The following is a 22,882-nucleotide window of genomic DNA, read 5'->3' as shown; positions in this document are numbered from 1 at the left end:
CACACACACACACACATATATATACACACACACACCTATATCTATCTATATCTATATCTATATCTATATCTATATCTATATCTATATCTATATCTATATCTATATCTATATCTATATCTATATCTATATCTATATCTATCTATCTATCTATCTATCTATCTATCTATCTATCTATCTATCTATCTATCTATCTATCTATCTATCTATTTGTATCAAGGATTAATTGTACATATGGCATAAAATAAGGTTAAAAATAAGGTCCCCCAAACTGTCAAGGATGAAATTGTTTTTAATTTTTTTTTTCTTTTTTCTTTTTTTCCCTTTCCTTTCTCACATTTATGTACGTGTTGTTTGTCTATTTTTATTGGAAAATTTATAAAGTTTATTTAAATAATAATAATTGCAGCCCGCAGATCACCTGAGCTGCAATGGGGGAGATGTTCCATATCTCCAGAGCACCTCCCCCACTGCCAGACTGCCAGCACCCCCTTCGCCAATGGTTGCACTGCCCTGCATGAGTTCCATGGTGGCCCTGTAGTGGAATGAAGGAAGGAGGGGGAGATCGCCCCTTCCTCCTTTGCATCCCAAAGCCAGGCTCCCCTTCCCCAATGGTTCTTCAAAGTCCATGAAGTTTTGCATGGAGAATTAGATCACTTCCCACAGGGTTGGCCTCAGCATTCACTTTGGATGGTGAACAGAAGAGCTTTGCTCTTTTTCTCTATTGCCTTTGAAATTACTCCCCCCTTTCACTTTTTGCCTTAAAATTCTGGGCTCTGGCAGTAGGGTCGCTTCATCCTTTCCCTAGGAGTGTCTTGCCAGCATCCTCTTGATGGCCTTCCCATCTCCTCTCACAGTTCCCAGGGAGGGAGACAGAGAAAAAATCAAAAGGGTGCCTGGACTCATGGCACTTTGTTTTGATTTGTATGCCATGATCCATGAGAGACCTTTGGTGAGGTAGGTGAGCCCATAATTCTTAGCTGCTGGATGGAGGGCTAGGGTAAGCCTTCCTTTGGGACAGCCATTCTCTTTCAGTCCAAGGGATTTTTCCTACATATTTACATGTATTATTATTTCCTTCATAAATTAAGAACTTGAAAATCATTTATCTATCAGCCTTAAATGATGGATAGGGGATGGTGGTGGTGGTGGTGATGATGATATATGCATACATAGAAAGAGTTCTGGACCAGGAACAGAGAGATGAAAGTTCTATTTCTCTTTTATGCATGGTCAGCCAGATGGATGACTCTGGATCTTTTGCTTTCTCTCAGCCCTAGACTGAAGAAAGTCATAAAAATTTCTCTATTACCCAGTATTGGATCAGCATGATAGTTAATGGTCCTTAAACCTTAATGAAGAGATCACACATATATAGACACAAACACACTTAATATGATGATGTGCATGGACTAATAATGATTACTATTCTACTAGTTATTCTACTAAAATCTAGTTAATCTACTAGATTCTAGCCCAGATTTTCAGACTCAGTTGCGAAAGTCAAATATTTGCTCAGATGTGTAGTCATGAAAATTAACATCATGGATCTTTGCTCTGAACCTGATGAAAAACTACTACTCCATCTATTTCAATTTGATTCACCTTTGGACAAAATTTCCAAAGGTCTAAGGTTATAGGGCAAGAGAGAAAACAGTTTACTTTACTTTTTTGAAGTGTGATAAGCCAAAAGTCTATTTATCCATGTTCTGGAAAAAAAAACGCAGACATTTCTTGAGGCAATACTTGTCTTTAACAAACAAAATGGGCAAATATTTTATTACTGTAATTATTAACAAGTGTTCTCCTTTTGACCTTCCCATGGGTACAGGATAAGGTGGGTGGTGATCCAGGGTGATATACTATAAAAGTTCCATCTGTCCATGTGTTCTTCCTACCTTGTCCTCTCTAGCCCCAAAACAATTTGGAAACATGAAGTGGGTAATATTCATTCCTTTGCTTTGCTTGGTAAGCTTTGCTGAATTGAAAAACATACCCCGAAGATATCGGCATGTTGGTATGATATTATCTATTTCTCATTCTCTCTCTCTCTTTTTTTTTTAAAGTTTTCATGTCTTCATTTGATTGCTCAGATTTGTATTGAATTCATACTGCTACTTTGGAAACACAGAGGAAAAGTTTATGGGAATTGCATGTTACATCAATTGAGTTTCCAAACTGTCCCCTAGTTTCTATTCAAACTGTATAAATATTTTATATTTTCAATTGGATTTTTATCCCAAGAATTTCCCAATGAATCATGTTTGCTTTATTATTATTGTCTATAAAAGATAGATTTTGACGATTATGGTTTATGTATATTATATGCTTTCTCTATATTATTGTCTATACAATTGATAGCATTTGATGGTTATGGTTAGCAATATTTAGATGGTAAGACATTCCCCACAATAATTCCAAAATGGTATTTATGTGCCTACTGATCTTTAATGTCTAAATATTTTCTATGCCCCAAGTCATAGCATTCTCTATTCCAGATCCTGACATATCTTGCAAGAAAAGTATAATGCTATAAATTTTTACTAAATATTACTAAGATGTTCTTGTTCAGTTGATTTTTGTTAACCTCAGAATATTTCAAAATGCTAAGCAGAGTCATATCAAGTTAGTTGGAATATAGTGGACCACTAAGAAATATCAGACAGAAGGCATCTAAACAACTTGTGACAAGAAATGGTAAAACCAATTTATTTTATTGCCATGAAAACCATTTAGGATGTCTTCAAATAGTTCCTGGGAATTGCATTACATGTATTATTTTCTTTTGTTTCATTATAAAGCAAATGAAATTTACACATAGTTTTTGTAATTATTTTATTTATATTATTGGCCAAATTTGCAGTATATTAGAGTATATTCTGAAGATTACAGGGCCTCCTCAGTCTTTGTAATATTTGAAATAATTTAGTAATCATGACTTTTTTAATAGTGAGTAAAATTCACTACTTTTTTTACAGATGACCATCATTTGACCATCAGTCTTGCCTCTCAAATATCAGCTGCTGATTTTGGTGCTGTGTAAGTATTCCAGAAAATTGTGCTATAAATTATACATCTAAATAATAAAAGATGCACAGAAATTGAAAATTATAGTGATGGTTTGCAATAAAAAAGTATAAAATAACCATAAAATGGCTATTATTCTTCCTGTGAAAAGAAATAAAATTCTTCATAATTCAGCATTTGTTTATATATCTAATTTTAACAGACTAAGAAGGAGACCTAGTGTAATTCTCATATCTCGGGATATATTAGTTTCTTGTTTTTGCCTTCAGAAGGGAGAATGTCTCTCTTGCTCTAGTCATTTCTTTCCTAATGTTGGAGAATCCTGAGCATGAAACTTTGAAGATCAAAACAAGATGAATCTAGAGTCCAGGCACTTCCCAGAGCTTTATACATTTTCCACTTGCTTGTAGAATATGTTCCCAGTAAAAGAGAAAATTCATAGCTCAGGCTGAATTGTGGACTCCTGGGTGCTCTGATGATTTTATCCAGTTATTAAAAAAAAAAGAAATTTCTCCTGAAATCACTAATCAGAGTATGATGCCTTTCTATCTCCCCACTAAATTAATCAAGTTAATCTTTAAAAATAACACCCAATACCCAATCCGATTTTGCTTGGTACATTCTATCTGAATAATACATCCAGAATAATTAAATACATAGTTAAACAATAGATCTAAATATTAAAAACAAATACTATAATAAAAATTTTATAATAACATCAATACCATAATCTTATTAAACTCTTTAATTAAAACTCAATATTCTAAACCTCCCCTCATATTATTAAATTTTAAAACCAATCATTATTAACATTTCAACATTTTAATCTCTTATCAACTCTTAAGCCATTTAAGTTTTCTATTTCTAATACAATACTACAATATCATCTTATGTACCTTGCAAAATCTCTTTGAAGAAATTATACTTATCCTTTATCCCTAAAAGATTCCTTTTTTTTCCCATTTAATTTCAAAACTTTGTAGCTTTTCTCCACCTTTTCCTTTCTTTCTTCTCCCAACAAACCTTTCTACCCCCTTCTTCTAGCCTCTGCCTTACTGGCTTCCTTCTCTGTCGTATTCCTCTTCCCTTTTGTTTACTATCATTATATTGATTTTGCACCTTATTTTTCCCTTTCTTAAATGTTTTTTTAAATCTTAACTCCTTTATTTCTCTTCCTTTCCCTCTTCCTTCTTTCTTGGTCGAGTTCTGAGATTTATTAAAGATGGCTTCCTCTCCTTCTTCTTCTTCTGCTGTCTTCATCTGTTGTAATGTTTGTTGATAGTTAATGAGCGCCATTTCTAAAAAAAGGAAGGCTTATTTCATACCAGCTTTACCATTTTTTTTTGCTTGTTCATAATCTTTTCTCAGTTCCTCAAAAGAAGGAGCCATTATAAATCTTTTCTTTTCTTTTCTCTTACAACAACCAGAATATTCCAAAGGAAAAAATAAAACAATCCCAAAGTTATCAATCAGTCCAAACCAAGGCAGAGTTCTCACTTTCTCCTCCTAGGGTAGTATCAATCAGAGAAAAAGAAAGTCCAAATCTGTTTCTTAAAATCTTAAAATCTTATTGCAATATATTTTAGTCTTCAAATCCTTAAGGCATCTCCTCCAACAAAGTCTTAGCATACAAATATTTTTTTTTTAGTCCTCTCTTTCCCACTCATCGCTTAAAGCCAGTTTTCACCTAAAAAAAATAGGTTTCTTAATATTCACTTTTTATTCCGTAGAAAAAGAGGGTAAGCTTTCCTTTCAGCACCATCAAACTGCCGCTTTTTTCCTCTTCTCGAAGGTATCATTCAGAAAGTCATACTTTTCAGGAATTTTGTTAAATATGTCTTAGAGTCCTAGGAACCAAGAAAAACTTTCTCCTTTCGAACACTTTCTCCACTTCCTCCTGCGCATTCTTACCCGGCTTGCCAGCTTCTTTGTGGCGGCCATTACGGTTCGCCGCTGCACCGTCCTGGGAAGAGGGGTTCTGCCGGCTGGGGAGGGGTCTGCAACACCCCCAAACCCCTCTCCGGATCCCCTACCTTCAGCTGCCCCTGCAGGGCAGCTAGCTCTGTACCCGTCCGGATCGAGCCCCAAAAACGGCTAGCGCGGCAGGATCGCAGCTTCGCAAATCCCTGCTGCTCGCTGCCGACTAAAACCGGAAGTTATTGTATAATGTGTTGTTAATCACAAACTGTTTTCTTAATCACTTGTGCTTTTTTCTCCCAGTACCTTAATTTTAGTCACTCAAAGTATACCAAATGTCACACTTGAGGATGTGAAAAAATTGTCCGCAGATGTTACAGCACTTCACCAGAAATGTGTTGCTGATGGATTTTCAGGCCCACAATGTGCAAAGCCTTTGGTAAGTGTTTGGAAGCTAAATTGGAGTACATATAGACATATAGATTAACTAAGTACTTACAAGATCCTAAATGAGTTAGTCACCAGAATCAAAATTTATTCTTCCAAACTTTCAGGTTTGAAGTGGAGCCCATCATCAGTATTTACAGTTCTGTTTAGCTAGAGCTTTTTGGCATATGTTTAAGGGTAAAATAAGTGTATTAGCTCCATTCCTAAGAAACCAATTTCCTTCAGATCAAAATCCTTGACATTTCTGTCTGTCCTTCAAGCTTCCAACCAGACTGCTATATCTGACTTGCCATGTTAATGATACCTCCCCAAATTACTTATCCCTGCTCTCAGTTACATTTTATTAACTTGGGTTATTAGACAAGTTATAGCCGGCAGGTTCATACACTAATCTAAAAATCAAACCTAGCACAATTTGTGAACCAAATTATCATTTCTGAACTCCATTAGGATGCCCCCTTTTACTAGAAAACTTATGCAAACTTACTCAACAAATACTCAGAGCATCTTACTTGCTTGCTTACTTACTTACTTACTTACTTACTGTTGTATCCTTTAACTCAGTGTTTGCCAACTTGGAAAGTCTGAGATCCAAAGACTTCAGCTTTCAGAACGCCCCAGCTAGCATGACCACTGCCAGCAAATCAGAGTGTTAGTCATTATCTCTGGAAATTTACACACACACACACACACACACACACACATGAATATATTATCTGATTAGCCCTGTGGAGCAATAAAAGATGGGCAGAAACACACTTTAACTTTTTTTATTTCTAATTTCTTTTGATTTTTTTTTTGGAGGGGGGAAGTATAAGGTATACAAGCAGAAAATATCTGATCTCCCATATATGAATCTGGATCCCAATCTCATATCATCTGAGTTAAAGAAAGATTAATAGAATGTGGAACTAATGTCTCATTTTCCCCCAAGTAGTGCTTATTTAAGAGCCATATTTTTTTCCTGTTCTCTAGGGTATAGTTTTTCTGGATGTACTCTGCCATGATGAAGAGTTTTCCAACAAATATGGAATTAATGACTGTTGTGCTAAGGCTGATCCAGACAGAAATGAATGTGTTTTGTCCAATAAAATCTCATCTAGAGGAAGTATTCCTCCCTTTGTTCATCCTACTGCAGAACAAGCTTGCCAAGTATATGAGAATAACAGAGATGCTGCTCTAACCCAGTAAGTCAGTTGGCTGCAAGTTATAGCATAGAATCATTAATTCTTGTTTAAGTGAATGACAGTAATATAAAATTGCACATACTCTTTAATTTCATTTATCAAATGCAAACAACACATGATCTTTATTTATTGTTTTTAACAGGGCATTGCTGCTTACACTTTCATTCAACTATCCTTCACTTCTTCCAGATAGTGTAGCATAGTTAGATAATTCTGGAAATGTAAGAAAGAAAGGGATAATAATATATAATCATGCCTATTATTTCAGATGTGAAACACAACATCAAAGTGAAAACAACAAGTACATATGCACAGACAGGCATATTATCTAAAATGAGGAGCTCCAACCATGTATCTTCTCAATAATAATAACATTTAAAAAAAACATGCTGGAATGCGAGCATAAACTCTCAGTGATCTCAGACCTAACCTTATTTCAGATCTTGTTGTTGCATAAGACTACTATTCTGCCCATCATCACTATTGGATACCAACTCTGAAATTCATCCTCATTAGGCTATTAGAGAACTGTGGTTTTGGTTAAGTTTAAAAAAACTCATCTGCCTTTTTTTTTTTTTTTAATGTAACATAACTATTATTTTATCAGATTCTAAAGGGCACAGATACAGACTTTGAATATGAGCTGTATACAAGTATAGTAGTGATTGATCAAATTTCTCTGATCAAAATCTAGTGAGAGATGCATCTAAAATACATGCTGCTGAAATTTGAGTAATAAATTTAAGAAGAGAAAACTTTGAGAACTTTTTTTTTTAAAAAAATCATTGATCTACATTATCCTACACTCAAATTTATTACTAGACAAAATGATGGGTTAGATCTATTTTATTAAAATAAATTGTATTTTATTAAAACCAATGAATTTTAAGCAGATAGGCTGTGTATATTTTTGGTTTCTTGTCTAGGGATTTAATGTTTTTTCACTCTTTCTAGAATTTTCTGTAATTTTTCCTAAATATTTCCCTTTCCACTGAAAACAATTTCAGAGCAAGAAATGAAAGAATTCTTTGGTGTGTATATATATACCATACATAATACCATACATATATACCATACATATATACCACATATATATATATATACCATATATATATACACACACACATATGTATGTGTGTGTGTGTGTATATATATATATATATATATATATATATATATATATATATATATATATATATATATATATATATATATATATTCATTCTTAAGTTTTCACAGGTGTCTATATGTATGGTATTCAACTTTGTTTGGGTATTTTCCCACGTCATTATAGTTGTGCTTTTTAAAGTTGTAGCAACGTTTCAGCGAATCTCATCTGCCATCATCAGGCTTCTATATAGACGAACACGAAACAGAAGCCTGATGATGGCAGATGAGATCTCCTGCAATAGCTACAACTTTAAAAGCAATAACCATAATGATGTGGAAAATATCGAACAAAGCTGAATACCATACATATAAATACCATCAAAAACTTAAGAATATATATGTATGTATGTATGTATGTATGTATGTATGTATGTATGTATGTGTATGTATGTTATATATGTATGTTATATATGTATGGTGTGTGTGTGTGTGTGTGTGTGTGTGTATATATATATATATATATATATATATATATATATATATATATATATATATATATATATATATATATATATATATATATATATATATTTTCTTAAGTTTTCGTGGGTACTTACATGTATGGTGTTCGGCTTGGTTCGGTATTTTCCCACGTCATTGTATATATATATATATATCTTTGGTTATTCGGTTTTCTCCCGCGTAAGATTGGAAGTATCTAGGCAACGTTTGATGAAGTCTCATTCATCATCTTCAGGCTTCTGTCTGAGAAGCACAGAGCCGAAGACAGAAGCCTGAAGATGATGAATGAGACTTCATCGAAACGCGTTGCCTAGATACTTCCAATCTTACGCGGGAGAAAACCCAATAACCAGATCCACATACCAATACCATGCGAGAACCTCAGAAAACATACATATATATATATATATATATATATATATATATATATATATATATATATATATATATATATATATACACACATACATACACACACACACACACACACACACATGTTTTCTTAAGTTTGTTTTTGTAGATTTTCGTAGATTTGTTTTTGTAAATTTGTTTTTGTAGATTTTTACGGGTACAGGTATGCGGGTCTTGGCGTGTCTTTTCCCGTGTAAGATTGAGAGCATCTTGGCAACATTTCGATGAGGTCCCACTTGCCATCTTCAGGCTGGTGCTTTCAGCTTCCTGCTTGTGCAAGCAAAGCATGATCGGAGCTGCTGTCTCCCTATATATACTGGTGGGGAGGTTGGCTGTGTTGTCATTTCTTGATTGGTTGATGGAGTTGATGAAGATGTTGTCAAGAAATGAAATACCTGCACCTGTGAAAATCTATGAAAGCAATATATATATATATATATATATATATATATATATATATATATATATATATATATATATATATATATATGTATGTATGTATCCCCTGTCCCTGTCTCCATCTCTCCCTATCTCCCTCTATCTCTCCCTGTCTCCCTCTATCTCAAACACATGTTTTGTTTTTCATAGATATATTTTTGAGATCTCCAGAAGATACCCCAAAGCATTAGTTGTTGTAATCCTTGAAGCAACTAAAAACTATAACAAAATCTTGGAAACTTGCTGTGCAGCAGCTGATAAAGATGTCTGTATCAATGAAAAGGTATTTCACCTTGCATCTTGAAATGTTGTAGAAATAAGTTGTAGCATCTATTAGTGTTGACACTATATCTACATTTTCCCCACAGTTATTCTACTTTTATTTGCAGGTCTTTTTTCATTATTTTCTCCAGTTCTTTCTTTTCTATCCTGTTGCCTCCAGGTACTGCCACCTGCACTATTATGACATATTTGTCTTTCTTATCAATTATGGTTAAAACTGGTCTAGTATTGGTAGGTGTCTATCCAATTTTAAATTCCCAGAGCAATGTTCTATTACTTCATCTATTTTATGGCCCCACCAGTTCTTATTTGAGGCAAATGATATTGCTTGCAGATCTTCCAATGCATCATTGTTCTACTTTGTCACACCATTGCTTGGAATCAGTTTGTACAATCTTATTGCAGCAGCTAATTAGGTGATCCAATATTTCTTCAGCTTCCTTGGGGATGGCATTTATTATCTGCTGTTGTCTTTTCAGTTATGATTTGTGTACAAATATATGTGTTTGTCCTAACGGCTTGATTTTGTGCAGCCACAATGAATCCCATATCTCTTCAATTTTTCTGCACCTATCCATAGCCTTATAAGTATATGCTTTGCCTACTATTCTTGTAATATACCAGACATATAATATTTTTTCTTCTTATGTCTCTTTTCTATTCTTCGATTGTTCTTTTTTTGTAAGCCAGTTCAATTTTTTCAGTACTCAGTAACCTTCCCTAGTAGAATAGCTTCGATATTTCTTATTCACTGCCTTCAGATATTCTTCTAATTCTCTATATTATTGTTCAACTATCTGATGTACTTGCAACATTGGACCCTGACCTAATTTATTTGGTAAGTATAATCAGTCAACAGCACTGCAAGAAAAGCATGATTCACTGTCATTATTTTTCTGGTCTTTCTATCCAGGACTTCTTGTCCTGTTTGGGTCCAAACCACTATTCCAGCTATGTACTATTCCAGTCTTTAACTTATGACAATACCAGAACCCCAAATTTCTGTTGCTATGTGAAACAGATGTTAAGTGAGCTTTTCCCCATTTTATGATCTTTCTTGACACACTTGTTAAATGAATCATTGCAATTAAGTTAGTAACATGGTTGTTAAGTGAATCTGGTTTTTCCATTGACTTTGCTTGTCAGAAAGTTGTGAACTGTGATCACATGATCCCGGGACACTACAACCATTATAAATATGAGTCAGTTGCCAAGCAACTGAATTTTGATCACATGCTGCAATAGTCATAAGTGTGAAAAACAAGTCTTGTGTCCTTTTTTCTGTGCTGTTGTAATTTCAACTGATCATTTATAAACAATTGTAAGTCATGGACTATCTTTATTTCCTCCACTGTACTTTAAGAACCTCTTCATTCTCTTGATGTATCCACTTGTAACCTATTTCTTGAGTTCACTGTCCTTGATGTTGTCAGCTTGTAGAATGCCAGGTGTTTGTAATGATCATCTTCATCCATTCATTTCATCAGAGACTCTTGATATTATTTCTTTATTTCAGTTTTCATTATTTTTCAACATTTGATGGTGAGAGTTTGGTCCACTCCAATTCCATTGCAATATCTTGGCTGCATATATGGATAGTGTTGAGGAGCAATTCTATTTCAGATGTTGTTTTTCCATACAGTTACAAATCATCCATGCAAAGGAGGTGGAATAGCCTGGCAGATGCTTTGGATGTTTGATAACCATCACCTGAGTTATTCAGTATTGTTGACAGAGAAATCAGTGCAATGACAAACAATAGTAGTGAAAGTGAGATTCCTCTTTTGATATTAACTTCTCCCAATCTATCACCATTGACCTATAATCATGTCTTCCATTGTGCTGTCAATCTTTGCAGAAAACTTCTGATGTTTCTACTAACTCCAATTATTGCTAGGCACTTGATTATCAACTTAGTGTCAGGGAGTCTATGCTATATTCAAGTAAGTCTTCCTTCTCTTGCAGTTTTCCAGAATCACCTTGTCAATTAGGAGTTGCTTTTTTGCTGCTCTACTGTTTGGGCAGTTTCCTTTCTGCTCAGGTGCAAAGAGCTTGAAGGATGCTCTCTAAGCTTGGCTATTTTCTTGCAATTGTTGTTTCATTACTCAAACTAGGTAATATAATCAATGCTAGTAATGTTACCTAGTTTGGGTAATGAAATGTCTGCAAGAAAACAAGCTCAGAGAGCACCAAAGAACTCTCATTTCAACATTGAGCTACAAATATTCTTATTTATTAGCAAAGAGCATTGTTTCAACTAGATGCTGTTGGATTGCATTAGCTATCACATCAATTAGATTGGAAATTTTGATTTGTTGCACAGTGAGCCAGAGGTCCAGACTGGATTTGGCATTTTTATCCACCTATTGAGTTTTTTCCCAAGGACTTGGGATACAGATATATGAAAGTTTTATAGTGTTAGAAGTATCCTTGCAAGATGTTATCAGTTTTGAGTAAGGTTGCCTTTTGCAATATTGGCTGGGGGTGAATTTGTCAAAGTCGATGGTGTTCAAATGTTGCTCTAGGTGTTACATTTACATTCTTTAGCCATAGTCATTCTATTTCTATGTGTTATCACTCTTTTTTATCTCTCTCTTCTCAGACTGAGTAAAAATGTTTTCTTCTTCTTTTCTTTTCTTTTTTGTAACAGGCAACAGAAGCCAAAAAGAAATTCAGGGAAATACTTGAAGAACAGGAATATACTTGTTATAATCTGAAGAAATATGGAAAAGATAAATTACATGCATTGTAAGTCTGGTTTATTTGGGATGTTGTAGGAAATGAACTCCTGGGAATGTGCATTAAATATAACTAAATGGTATACTTAGACTTTAAGGCCATCTTGAGTATATGTCAATAGGTTTCATGAGGCAATATGTGATCTCTATATGAAACAGATTAAACAATGTAATAGAGTGTATGGATGACCTTGTGGGACAAGGGAAAGAATTGCTGCCTAGGAAATAATCAGTCGAGAGAAGTGGAAATTCCCAACAGCTTAAGTCAGAGGAAGAAGTTTAGGGATGACCCACCCTAACTGATCAGATGGTTAAAAGCAGTGGCAAAAAGTTTGTACCTTCAGTCTCAAAATTCTGTATGTAGCCTTATAATAAAGGAGAATTAGCTTATGTAGCCATGTTTCCTGTCTGGTTTACCTGGAAGAACTGGCAACAGGGATATTCAGAAGAGATAGTGGTACTGAAAATAAGCCAACACTATGTCTATAATAATAGCTAAATCAATTAGCCTTTATTTATGAAATATCTTAAAAGGAAAATAGGATATAAACAATGAAGCCATTTTATTGATAAGACAAAGTTTCAGTAATCATATTCAGTTTTTTATAATTCTTAAGATTTTATTTACCCAGAGACTCAAGCAAGATCAAAATCATATGAAGAACATGGTCTGGAGGCAACGATTTTGTATTTTGACCATTTGAGAAAGATTTATATATGTTTAATAGATTATTACTTTGCTATAATCAGCCCTTTTAGGTAATGCAGATAAGAAGCACAAACTTGCAACTTATAAATTCTATTTTTAAATAACAGAGTCTTACAAATCTGACAGAGCTTCTCTACTCCTTTATTTTTACTTTTAAGGAAACTGCAGATGACCCCTTCTGAGGTGCTTCATGCTCTTCTTTTCTTTCTGTTGACTGAGATGGTAGTCTAGGCTGCTGTTTCCCAAAATCATTTTCACATACCATTATATTTATTTACTTTTTGAAATAAACAAAAGATCCCAAATAAGAAACCTAAATTAATAATGAAAAAGGGACGGAGGAAGGGAGGAAGGAAGGACAACTTCGGAAAATTTATACATACAGAGAGACACTCACACACACACTGTATACACTCTCTCTCTCTCTCTCTCTCTCACACACACACACACACACACACACACAATCTTACGGAATCCATACATAATTTTCTATTGCAGAAGGACATTGATAGAAGTAATCATTTGGAGAATAATCTGGTTAAAATAGTTTATAGTAGATAGATAGTAGAGCTGGATGCAACTAAGTACTTTTAGAACTTTAAAAGATTTAATTATTATTCTGTTAATTTTTGAATCAATGAATTTTTAAATATAACTGATCTCAGGATGGATATTCTTCCATTTTCCCACGTCATTATAGTTGTGCTTTTAAAGTTGTAGCAACGTTTCGGCAGAATCTCATCTGCCATCATCAGGCTTCTGTATTGTGTTTGTCTGTGAGTCAGACTTTCACAGCCGTTTCTGTTTTAAATTTGGTACTAGCCTACTGCTGTGCCAGAATATATATACATATTTGATATCCACAAAGGACAAATGGCACCATTACTGGCTGTGGCATACTATTGGCAACTTCTATCTCTTATGTTTTCTAAATTATTCTATAAAGATTAGTCATCTTGAAAGTGACTGATTTCTGAATATGTAAAATATTCTTGGGACTGTAAATTTCAAGAAAGATTCCTATTGCTCTTAAAAACTGACGCTGTGCCAAAATCTGCTCCATACATTTTTGTTTTTGTTTAAAAAATATGTTCATGATCCTTGAGAATTTATTTCAGATTTTTTAGCTTACTTTTCATGGCAGAGGGGAGGTTTTTGTTTATTTAGAGTTACAAGATTCTGCTCACCATTCATATACATCTTTGAAGACAATATTGGTTATTTCTTTTTCTTATTTTTGAAACATTCCCAAGGGGAGAATTCCAACAAAATCCCTTCTCTGGAAACTAAATTCCCTGATGCATAGGGAGCTACTGCTGAAGGAATTATTGTTCACTGAAAGAAAAATAGTTGTATCTATACCAGTGTGATTATGCAAGAAAGGAAACCTAAAGCCCCAAATATGATTGCAAAATAAATTAAAAAATAGTACCTTGTGCAATTATGGGGATATCCAATTTTAAAGTGGAAGATTACATGAATATATGATATTGCAATTGCTTGTGGAAATACATGGTAGAAATTATTTAGAATCTGCTTTGAAATAATCCTAATGCTTTCCTTTGCTTTTCTTTCTAGGAAATTTATTGAGACACATGAAAAGTTTGTCAATGCTAATCAGGAAACTATATCCCATATTGTTAAAGTTGTTGTGCACATCTATGAAGAAATCTGTAAGGGGAATTCCGTGGAGGTTTTAGTTGATAGAGTAAGATATACTCATGTCTGCTGCTTCAAATCTAAGATATATAGATATGAAAACTCCTAGAAAGAGGCTCTTTTTGTTTACCTGATTGACTTTATTAAGGTGCTTTCTTTTTCTTTTTTACTAGGCCTTCAAAGCACTCAACCATGCTTTTGAGTGGATAAGGCATTTGCTCAATGAACTTTTATCCAAAGTACTGTAGAAAGTTAAGAAGTAGTTTTTTAAATGCTCTGTCTCAACCCCAAGGATTTTTTTTTTTACTTTGGTCTTTTTTTCTACTACCATCTTTTGACATTTTCAAATTTCTATGTTGATTTTTCAAATTAAATTTCCTAAATTCATGAAAATTTGGTTCAACACACATATATACAAACAGATACATTATATTATTTTGTTTTCACAACTGAAGATTGAAAATGTAAATAGAAAATATATAACATTCAGACCCAGGTTCTGGTCCTCTTTAGGCATTGAAGTTGGCTAGCTGATCTTGGGCAAGTCAATTGTTCTCAGTCCCAAACCATCACAATATAACTCTTTATCTGTCAGCTTTTGTTTTGCTGCGTAAAGTATGCCAGCACTTTGCAAACAAGCAAGTATACAACCAAGCAAGAAAAAAAGGAGGAACAGGAAGAGAAGTAGGACATAGCTGTGATACCACTTTATACAAGTGGCAGAGGGTTGTGTGATGACATAAAATGAGTAGAATTTATTTAGATTTATGTGGTTCTATTTGCTTTTTAAAAAACTTTGACCACCAACCATAGATGGACAAAGACACAAACTAACAAATATGAACCACATTAACACCAACTTCTTAAAAACACAGAAAAGATCTGGTAAACTAGATGACCCTTCATATATACAGTAAATGACTTATATAGTAGTTTCAGGAATGAACTCAAATCCTACCTTTTAGCATCTCTCTAGATGTTTTATCTAGTCATTTTTTTCTAGTAACATCAGCACAATACCTCTGTCTTTGCTTCAGTTTCCTAGAATGAAAGAAGAGAAAGGTTACTTATTCTCTGCAGGATTAAACATTTGCAAATAAAAATAAATAAGCATTGTACATTGTGTAGAAAAAGGCTGTTTTAAGAATTATGTCACATTCTCTAAACATCTGAAATAGAATATATCTAATGTGTTGTGTGTTTCCACAGATTTAGTGATTTACATCAAAGCAAAATCTTTTGAAGAGTTACTTATTCACCATTATTAATTTTATTTGGAAAGAAGCCTTGAAAGGGTTTTGCGATGGTCCATAGTTCCTCCAGCTATAACTTGCTTTTCTTCTAAGGACCAATTTCTCTCTCTTCTTACAGATAGCCCTGTCACAATATGCCTGTGAGCACAAAGATGCTATATCTTCTAACATTGCTCCTTGCTGTGAAAAGCCTCTGGTGGAAAGGCCAAACTGCCTTGCTACTTTAGAAAATGATGCAAGATCTCCGGATCTGCCCCCACCATCTGGAGAAATATTAAAGGAGACAGAAGCATGTAAATCTTATACTGAACATAGAGATGACTACAAGGAAAGGTATGGCTTAGAGATTTTCACACTAGTCCTCACTAAAGGCTGGGGCTAGATTGTACAAAATAATGCAAGTAGATACAGTCTTGTGCTTTGAATGTATGGAACAGATCCTACTCCAAGTTGAGATGCAATAAGACAATGGGTATTGGAGAAGAGTATTGGCAGTTTTCCCCTAAGTATTACTTCAAAACCTTAAAGCAATGGTCCCCAACCTTTCTGGCTTTGAGGACCGGTGGGGTGAGAAGAAGAGGGAATGTTTCCACCACTCGCACAAATGGATCTTCATGGATGCACATACTGATCTGTTGCTCATGCAAGTGGAGCTATGCCCACATTTACCTACTGTTTTGTGGCCCAGTTCTAAACAGGCCATGGCCCAGTATTGGGCTGGGGCCCAGGGGGTTGAGGAGTTATTTGAAGAATTATTTGTATCTCATAACTTTATCTCAGCTCCTAAACGACATTGTCTGGAAGGATTTAATTGCACTGTCTGAATTGAAACAAGATGCAGTTGCCAGTCTGGTTGGATTTTTCAAATTGAATGGAGAAATTTTCATTATACTTTGTTTCAAGTAATAAACTGTTCGGGCAGATGGAGGGCACAACAGTAGGATGATCTAGACATAATACATTGGAATTAAAAAGTTAATGAATCTCTCTACAGAAATAAGAGTCAAAAAGAAAAGAAGCCGAATTAGTAGTAAATAGAAAAAATGATCTAGCAAACTAAACCTGAAAGAGAGAAGCATGGATTCACAATTGAAACTGAAAAAATATGTGTGTTTGGGTAATTTCAACCGATACCAAAAGAAACAGATTAGTCATACTATAAAAATGCTGGAAGCTGACACACAGCTCTTTTGTATTTGCTCCATAATTTCCAAGATTGACCCAATGTCAGCATTCCAGCAAACGTCCATTCCAATCAGTACCTGTGAGTTTTGAAAGCCATTTTCCACGCTGCCACCCAGAAGACATCTGCAAAGTCTAGAATTATATATAATATAATTATATATTATATAATGACAGTATTTTTCAATGATTACTGAAATAATACATTTCAAGAATATGGAATATATTGTCTTATTTTGTAGCTAGCAATGTTTTTTTATCCAATTTTTCACTTGTTTTAGCTTCCTCTTTACATTAACAAGAAATCATCCTGAACTTTCTAAACTGATTGATCTGGAAATTTTGCATAAATATGAACAACTGTTGGAAAAATGCTGCCAACTAGAAGACCACGTACAGTGTTTGCATACAGGGGTGAGTTCCTTTGTCTCTGCCCAGGGCCCTTCCTATTGGCCTATCCTCAGCCAGCCCAACCCAGCCCCATTGCGACACTATTAATAATTACTCAGAAACTGAAAGACATATTATGCATTGAGACAAGACCTTTATTAAATGTCATATTTAGAATGGAAAATGTCAGCCTCAGGCAATGTATGACTGTTTTTTAATTATTCATTTTTTAAACTTGCTTCTTTTGTTTTGTTAAGTTTTATTTTGCTTGGGAAGATGGAAGAGTCATTACACCGGAAGTCATTACAATATATACTGAGTGGAGCAGCTCTTGAAAAATATTTGGAAATCATAACTATTGTAAAGCCAGATATTTTTTTGCTATATTATACAGGTCTTATGTATAATTCCTGCACTGATTTCATTACCAGGCCAAATTTCAGGTCTATTTAAATTTTCATGTCAGTTTGTAATATGTCTAATCTATAAAATAGGTTCAAATGATAGGAACATGTGACATGACATTTTCTATGACAGCACTCTATACAAAGGGGATATTTTTAATATCATTTAGTTACTATAAATGACTTTAGGATCCTTCTTCAGAATGGAATGAAGTATAAAGACATCTGTATGATATTTTAAAAAAACAAATCACTGAGTACAGATTTATTCTAAAATTATAATGACCAATGAAGGTTTCTAAAAATTCTAAAAATTTCCAAAAACGCTGTGGAAAGAAAAATTCTAGATATAAAAGGAATATATGGCACTAGCCAGATTAGAAGATATTGTTTGTCCCTTCCTTTATAGTCACATTTGCAAATTTAAATGATTACAGCAAAATTGTTTTTAACAAATCATGATCTTTGTTATTTTTTCCCATTCGCATTTTCCTCTAACATGGGGAAAATCCAAAGTTGCCAATCCCATTTTCAACAGTGTTTAATATCTCTTGCCTCCTCCAAAGTAAGAATATATATTTCTCCAACTTTGTCCTAGCATTATTTATATTGCTTCTTCCTAGGTGTGCTCATTGTTATTTTGTGTGTGTGTATGTGTATGTATGTGTATATGTATATAAATATATGTATGTGTGTGTGTGTGTGTATGTATGTATATGTACATTATGTGTGTGTGTGTGTGTGTGTGTGTGTGTATTAAAAATTGTATTCTCTTTCAGGAAGAACAACTTAAATCATACATTACTAAGATTAATGAAGTTGTGAAGAATAATTGTAATAATTATAAAGAAATAGGAGGGTACTTCTTCCAAAACGAGTAAGTTTTTCTTTGGATGATAAATTTTTGATAAGCAGAACCATTTGTGGATGCAAAATTGTTTATATTCAAGGGGATGAAAGAAAATAATATTTCACCAAATGTTTAAAATGTCTTGAGGTTCTCCTGCACCTGTAGTGATTTTCAGTCTTTTTCAGAGGAATATTCAGGAAATTAATTTCTAAATGTTTTACTGCCTATAAATAGACTAGATAATTCAATTGCAACTATGAATCTACTTTTTATAATACAAAAATGCTAAAATAATAATGTTTTCTAGGTATAAAAGGATTTTAAAATGCGCCAAAGGAGTTTAATAAAATGTCATAAAGCTTATGGCAGCATGTATAAATCATTTAAATTAACATTAAAAATGTAATTACTCAGGTGCTTCTCTGATGTCCCAAAGAGAAGGGAATGGCTGAGATGTGTTTGCATAGTCAGATTTTTAGATTTTGTTGAAAGGGAAAGATTGCTTGGATTTTACTAAAACCCTACAAATCAATCCTCAGGAATTCTTTTTTTTCCCTAGCATCCTTTAGTGCTTTTACAAACTTGTCTTATTCAAAAGCATACAACTTTTCTAATTGGCCTTTTCTTGCAGATATTTGATCAAGTATAGCAAAATTATACCACAGGCTCCAACTTCTAAGCTGATTGAGTTGACCGAAAAAGTGGCAAAGGTAGCTGAGAAATGCTGCCATTTAGATAGCAATCACCAAGTCTTATGTGCTTTAGAAAATGTGAGTACTGTTTCTTTCATATATTCTGTTCCTTTGCTTCAATTCCATTTCTTCCTTAAGTGACACATCACTATGAAATGTCTGTAGATGGTCTCAGTGGAATGAAGGGCTATGTGGGCTTCCAAAGCTAAGAGTTTCCCCTGGGCCAATATCTTCCCCTGGGCCAATATCTTCCATACTCTATCGTCAAGTGACAGAGTCTTCCACAAACAACAAATTTCTATTAAAAACGATAACGCCATAAAACTGAACTGAGAGCAAGAAAAAAAAACATTTTATCAAATATAAACTACTAAGGGATTAGTTACAGGGATCTTCTTAGATGTGTATGAGTGTGATCCTATCCATATGTAATCAAAATATTTTAATGTCGTTATTTGAAGCTGTGTATTCTCAGTGGAGAAATATTAGTTTTTGTTGTCAAAATTCTGATTTTGTCTTTTTAATATTTCATTTATGAATAAAGTTATACTGTAAATTTACAAATTGGAAACATTAAAATCTCCTGCTTCCAAAAAAGAAGCCAACAGATAAAACCTTTCCTGTAAAGCAATTTACTAAGTCAACTCAATAATTTGGTTTCTTGTTACTATGTTGGAATACAAAGAGACAGATCGACGGACAGTTAGACAGGCAGAAAGAATCAGCAGTTATCTACAGCACATATCAATTAAAATTTTGTCCTAAGAAGGAAAGTGTATTTTGAACATTCAGAGAAAAAAGCTATTAATTTATCTAGACTTGTTTTTGACATACCTTTCATGCAACCCTGTTAGCATCAAATAAAAGCTAACCCTTGTATACTACATGCATAGCATATACTGGTTATATCATGTAGTTGAAGAAGTTCATTGGATTCCCACCCCCCTCTCTCCCTTCTCAGACAGATAAAGTGATAGGATCTATATGTAGCTATCATGAGGAACATCATACAAACAAACAAATTTGCCATTGCTGTGACTCCTCCTTTATCAGCCGTTGGGAATGTATCAATAACTTAGGACCAGATCCATCCTATGTCCCTCCTCCATTCAAACCTAAAACACTGGATGCCCCCGAGAATTTGTGCTCACCTAATGAAGAGACTGTGCAGAAAAGTAAGCAAAGGTAAGAAAACAAATCCTTTTAATCTAATATATTGTTACAGGATATATATCAAACAAGACATGATACTTCATACATCTGCAATTCCTGTGTTCATCTTATTGTATTCTAGGCATGATTTTATTTAGATACCTGCCATATCAATCTCCTTTCTTAGGATATCTGCCTTCTCAAAATGTCTTTGGTGATTTATCTTGCAGCATTTGTTTTCATCCTCTTTTCATCTTTTGTTTTGGTAGAAATTTCCAGTTTCATCAGCGGGAGTTTACACTAAGAAAGTACATAATTAAAAAATTGTGTATATATGCATGGTCAGATTTCTCACCTTTGGAATCTAAAAAATAGTGAAATTGTAGAAGCTCTTAGTATCAACAGAGGATTTAATAGTTATTGTTTGTCTTGCAGTTTGCTTAGTGACTTGATAAAATCCAAACCTAATATCCCAGATGAAGAGCTTGCCGTTGGAATCCTAGCTTTCCGTGAGCTCCAAACAGATTGCTGTGCAGCTGAAAACAAAAAAGAATGCTTTGACACAAAGGTATACCTTAAATAGGAGAATGCATGGGGAAAGTTTAATAAAGTGTTCTGGATTATTACTGCCTCCAAATTTAAATTTCCCTTCATCAAATAAGCATCAGTTTAGTGGAATAAACTATTACTCTTACAATTCTAGTTGGCATGGCCATATGTAAAAGAGATTGGAACAGATATAAGAATCCATCTTAATGATGATTTTTGTGGAGTTTTAATTCTTTAATTTGCATAATTTTAATATTTTAACTATAAGTCACAGTTCCAATTAATAAGGTTCTACTATCATAATATAAATAAATATGCATTCACTGTGAAATACAAACCAATTTTAACTTGTAAACAAGGTGAATGGAATTTAGCTATCAGAAATCCAGTCTTTAGAGACATATAAAATTTAATAGTAAAATATAATTTTTCTATTAGAAGATAATTCTGCAGATCTGCAGCACAAGAAAAAGTTTTTTCACCCATGTATTATGCCATGGAAAATGATATACACCATAAAAAGTTCCCAGCATCTTCAAAGTAAATGAATTGTGTTTGTATTACTGCAAAAAGGGTGCAGACCAAAAGTCCACATCATACTACTTTTATCCTTTTCTATCTTGGTTTTGGTAATACTTTGTATGAAGCCAGTTTGGTCTAGTGGTTAAGGCACCAGGATAGAAACCAGGAAACTGTGAGTTCTAATCCTGCCTTAGGCATGAAAGCTGGCTGGGTGACCAGTTGTCCTTTGGTCTGGGTGACCAGTTGTACTCACAGGATTGTTATTGTGGGAAAAATAGGAAGAAGAAGAATATTAGGTGTATGTACCACCTTAAGTTGTTTATAAAAATAATAAAGTGTGTGTGTGTGTGTGTTTACACATCTTCTGTGTCTTCCTGTGGAATGAGAAACTGACAAATCTAAGAAGAATGTTCTTATGAATAAGAGCATGGAAGGTTTTAGGTGCAGAAGCAGCCTTCTGTTCATAATAATGACTGTTAGGAAGAACACAATTAATTTATTCAACTGGGTGAAGATTTATGTGATTTACTTTGTTCAGCAAGTCTCAGATTATATATACTTTTTTGTTTTGTTTTTCAGGGTCAAAAACTGGTTGAACAGCTTCAAAGTGGTCATATAACTGAGTAACTATCTTAGGTGAGCTAATATAGAGATATAGTTTATATCTCAGTGCTTTAGTAATTTTATGCTAATGATGCTTGAATGGGATAAGAAGCCATCCTTGCACACCGAAGATACAAATGTATGAATAAGTCTCTATTCAATCATGATATTCCTTAGATTAATATAATATGATTCCTTGGTCTCTTCAAATAATTCCTTCCTTATTTTGAATAATCCAAAGTGAATTAATTTATTTTCTTTATTCTCAAAATCCTTTAGTTTTAATTGATTTTGTATCTTTGTGTTTATAACAGACCATGAAAAATCAGGATGTTGATAATCTATTTATCCAGTTGCCCTGATTTATGTTGATATTTTCTGCTTTGGAACACATAGGTTCTTATGCAGTGCCATGGTTATTTTTAGCTCAATTGCTATTTATATTGTTGGCCCAAAAATATGTTTCATGTAAAACATTAGCAATGGCATTGTCACCAGAATGTATTTCTTCCATAATGTCTCTATCAAAAGAATTTCCCTCTAATTCTTGATAACTGAGTTTAAATATTTTATATCTATGTCTTCAGCATTAAAATAACAGATTCATCCTATTCTTTTTTGTAGCTTCCACAATGGAAGAATGCTGGAGATAAAGAATCCAAACATCCCCAAGCATCTTTGGTTGCTGCTTTCATGTCAGCCTTCTAATGTCAAGGATCTCCAATTTGATTCTTGGCTAAACAATTATTTCTTATGAAAGTGTCACCATCTTTAAAATGAAAATAAATAAAAGCTTTAAAAAGAAAGATTGACTTACCAATTAATGCTAAAAAGATATAGC

At 33.8% G+C, this 22,882-nt stretch overlaps 1 protein-coding gene across 1 annotated transcript; it reads left to right on the top strand.

The window, feature by feature from the left end:
- The first annotated feature begins 1,891 nt into the window (after window positions 1–1,891).
- Window positions 1,892–22,847, top strand: LOC113426282 (serum albumin-like). Its single transcript, XM_087946845.1, has 15 exons — window positions 1,892–2,014; window positions 2,976–3,036; window positions 5,245–5,380; window positions 6,364–6,575; window positions 9,207–9,339; window positions 11,989–12,086; window positions 14,364–14,493; window positions 15,816–16,030; window positions 17,161–17,293; window positions 18,453–18,550; window positions 19,155–19,293; window positions 20,177–20,400; window positions 20,803–20,935; window positions 22,018–22,074; window positions 22,666–22,847. Exons 1-14 carry the CDS (start codon window positions 1,930–1,932, stop codon window positions 22,063–22,065), a joined length of 1,845 nt encoding a protein of 614 aa, XP_087802971.1. The 5' UTR covers window positions 1,892–1,929; the 3' UTR covers window positions 22,066–22,074; window positions 22,666–22,847.
- Window positions 22,848–22,882: the final 35 nt, after the last annotated feature.

This window comes from Notechis scutatus, chromosome Z (genome assembly GCF_049901735.1).
Source record: "Notechis scutatus isolate UNSWTSFEM ecotype Mainland chromosome Z, rNotScu1.2, whole genome shotgun sequence".
Classification (NCBI taxonomy): Eukaryota; Metazoa; Chordata; class Lepidosauria; order Squamata; family Elapidae; genus Notechis; species Notechis scutatus.
Note: the sequence above shows the minus strand (reverse complement) of the source record. Positions and strands in the feature narration are given on the sequence as shown.

Coding starts and splice junctions, on each gene's coding strand:
- LOC113426282 (XM_087946845.1), top strand. CDS start 1,930: ATGAAGTGGGTAATATTCATTCCTTTGCTTTGCTTGGTAAGCTTTGCT. Junction 6,576..9,206: donor AGAGATGCTGCTCTAACCCA/GTAAGTCAGTTG, acceptor TGTTTTTCATAG/ATATATTTTTGAGATCTCCA. Junction 9,340..11,988: donor ATGTCTGTATCAATGAAAAG/GTATTTCACCTT, acceptor TTTTTGTAACAG/GCAACAGAAGCCAAAAAGAA.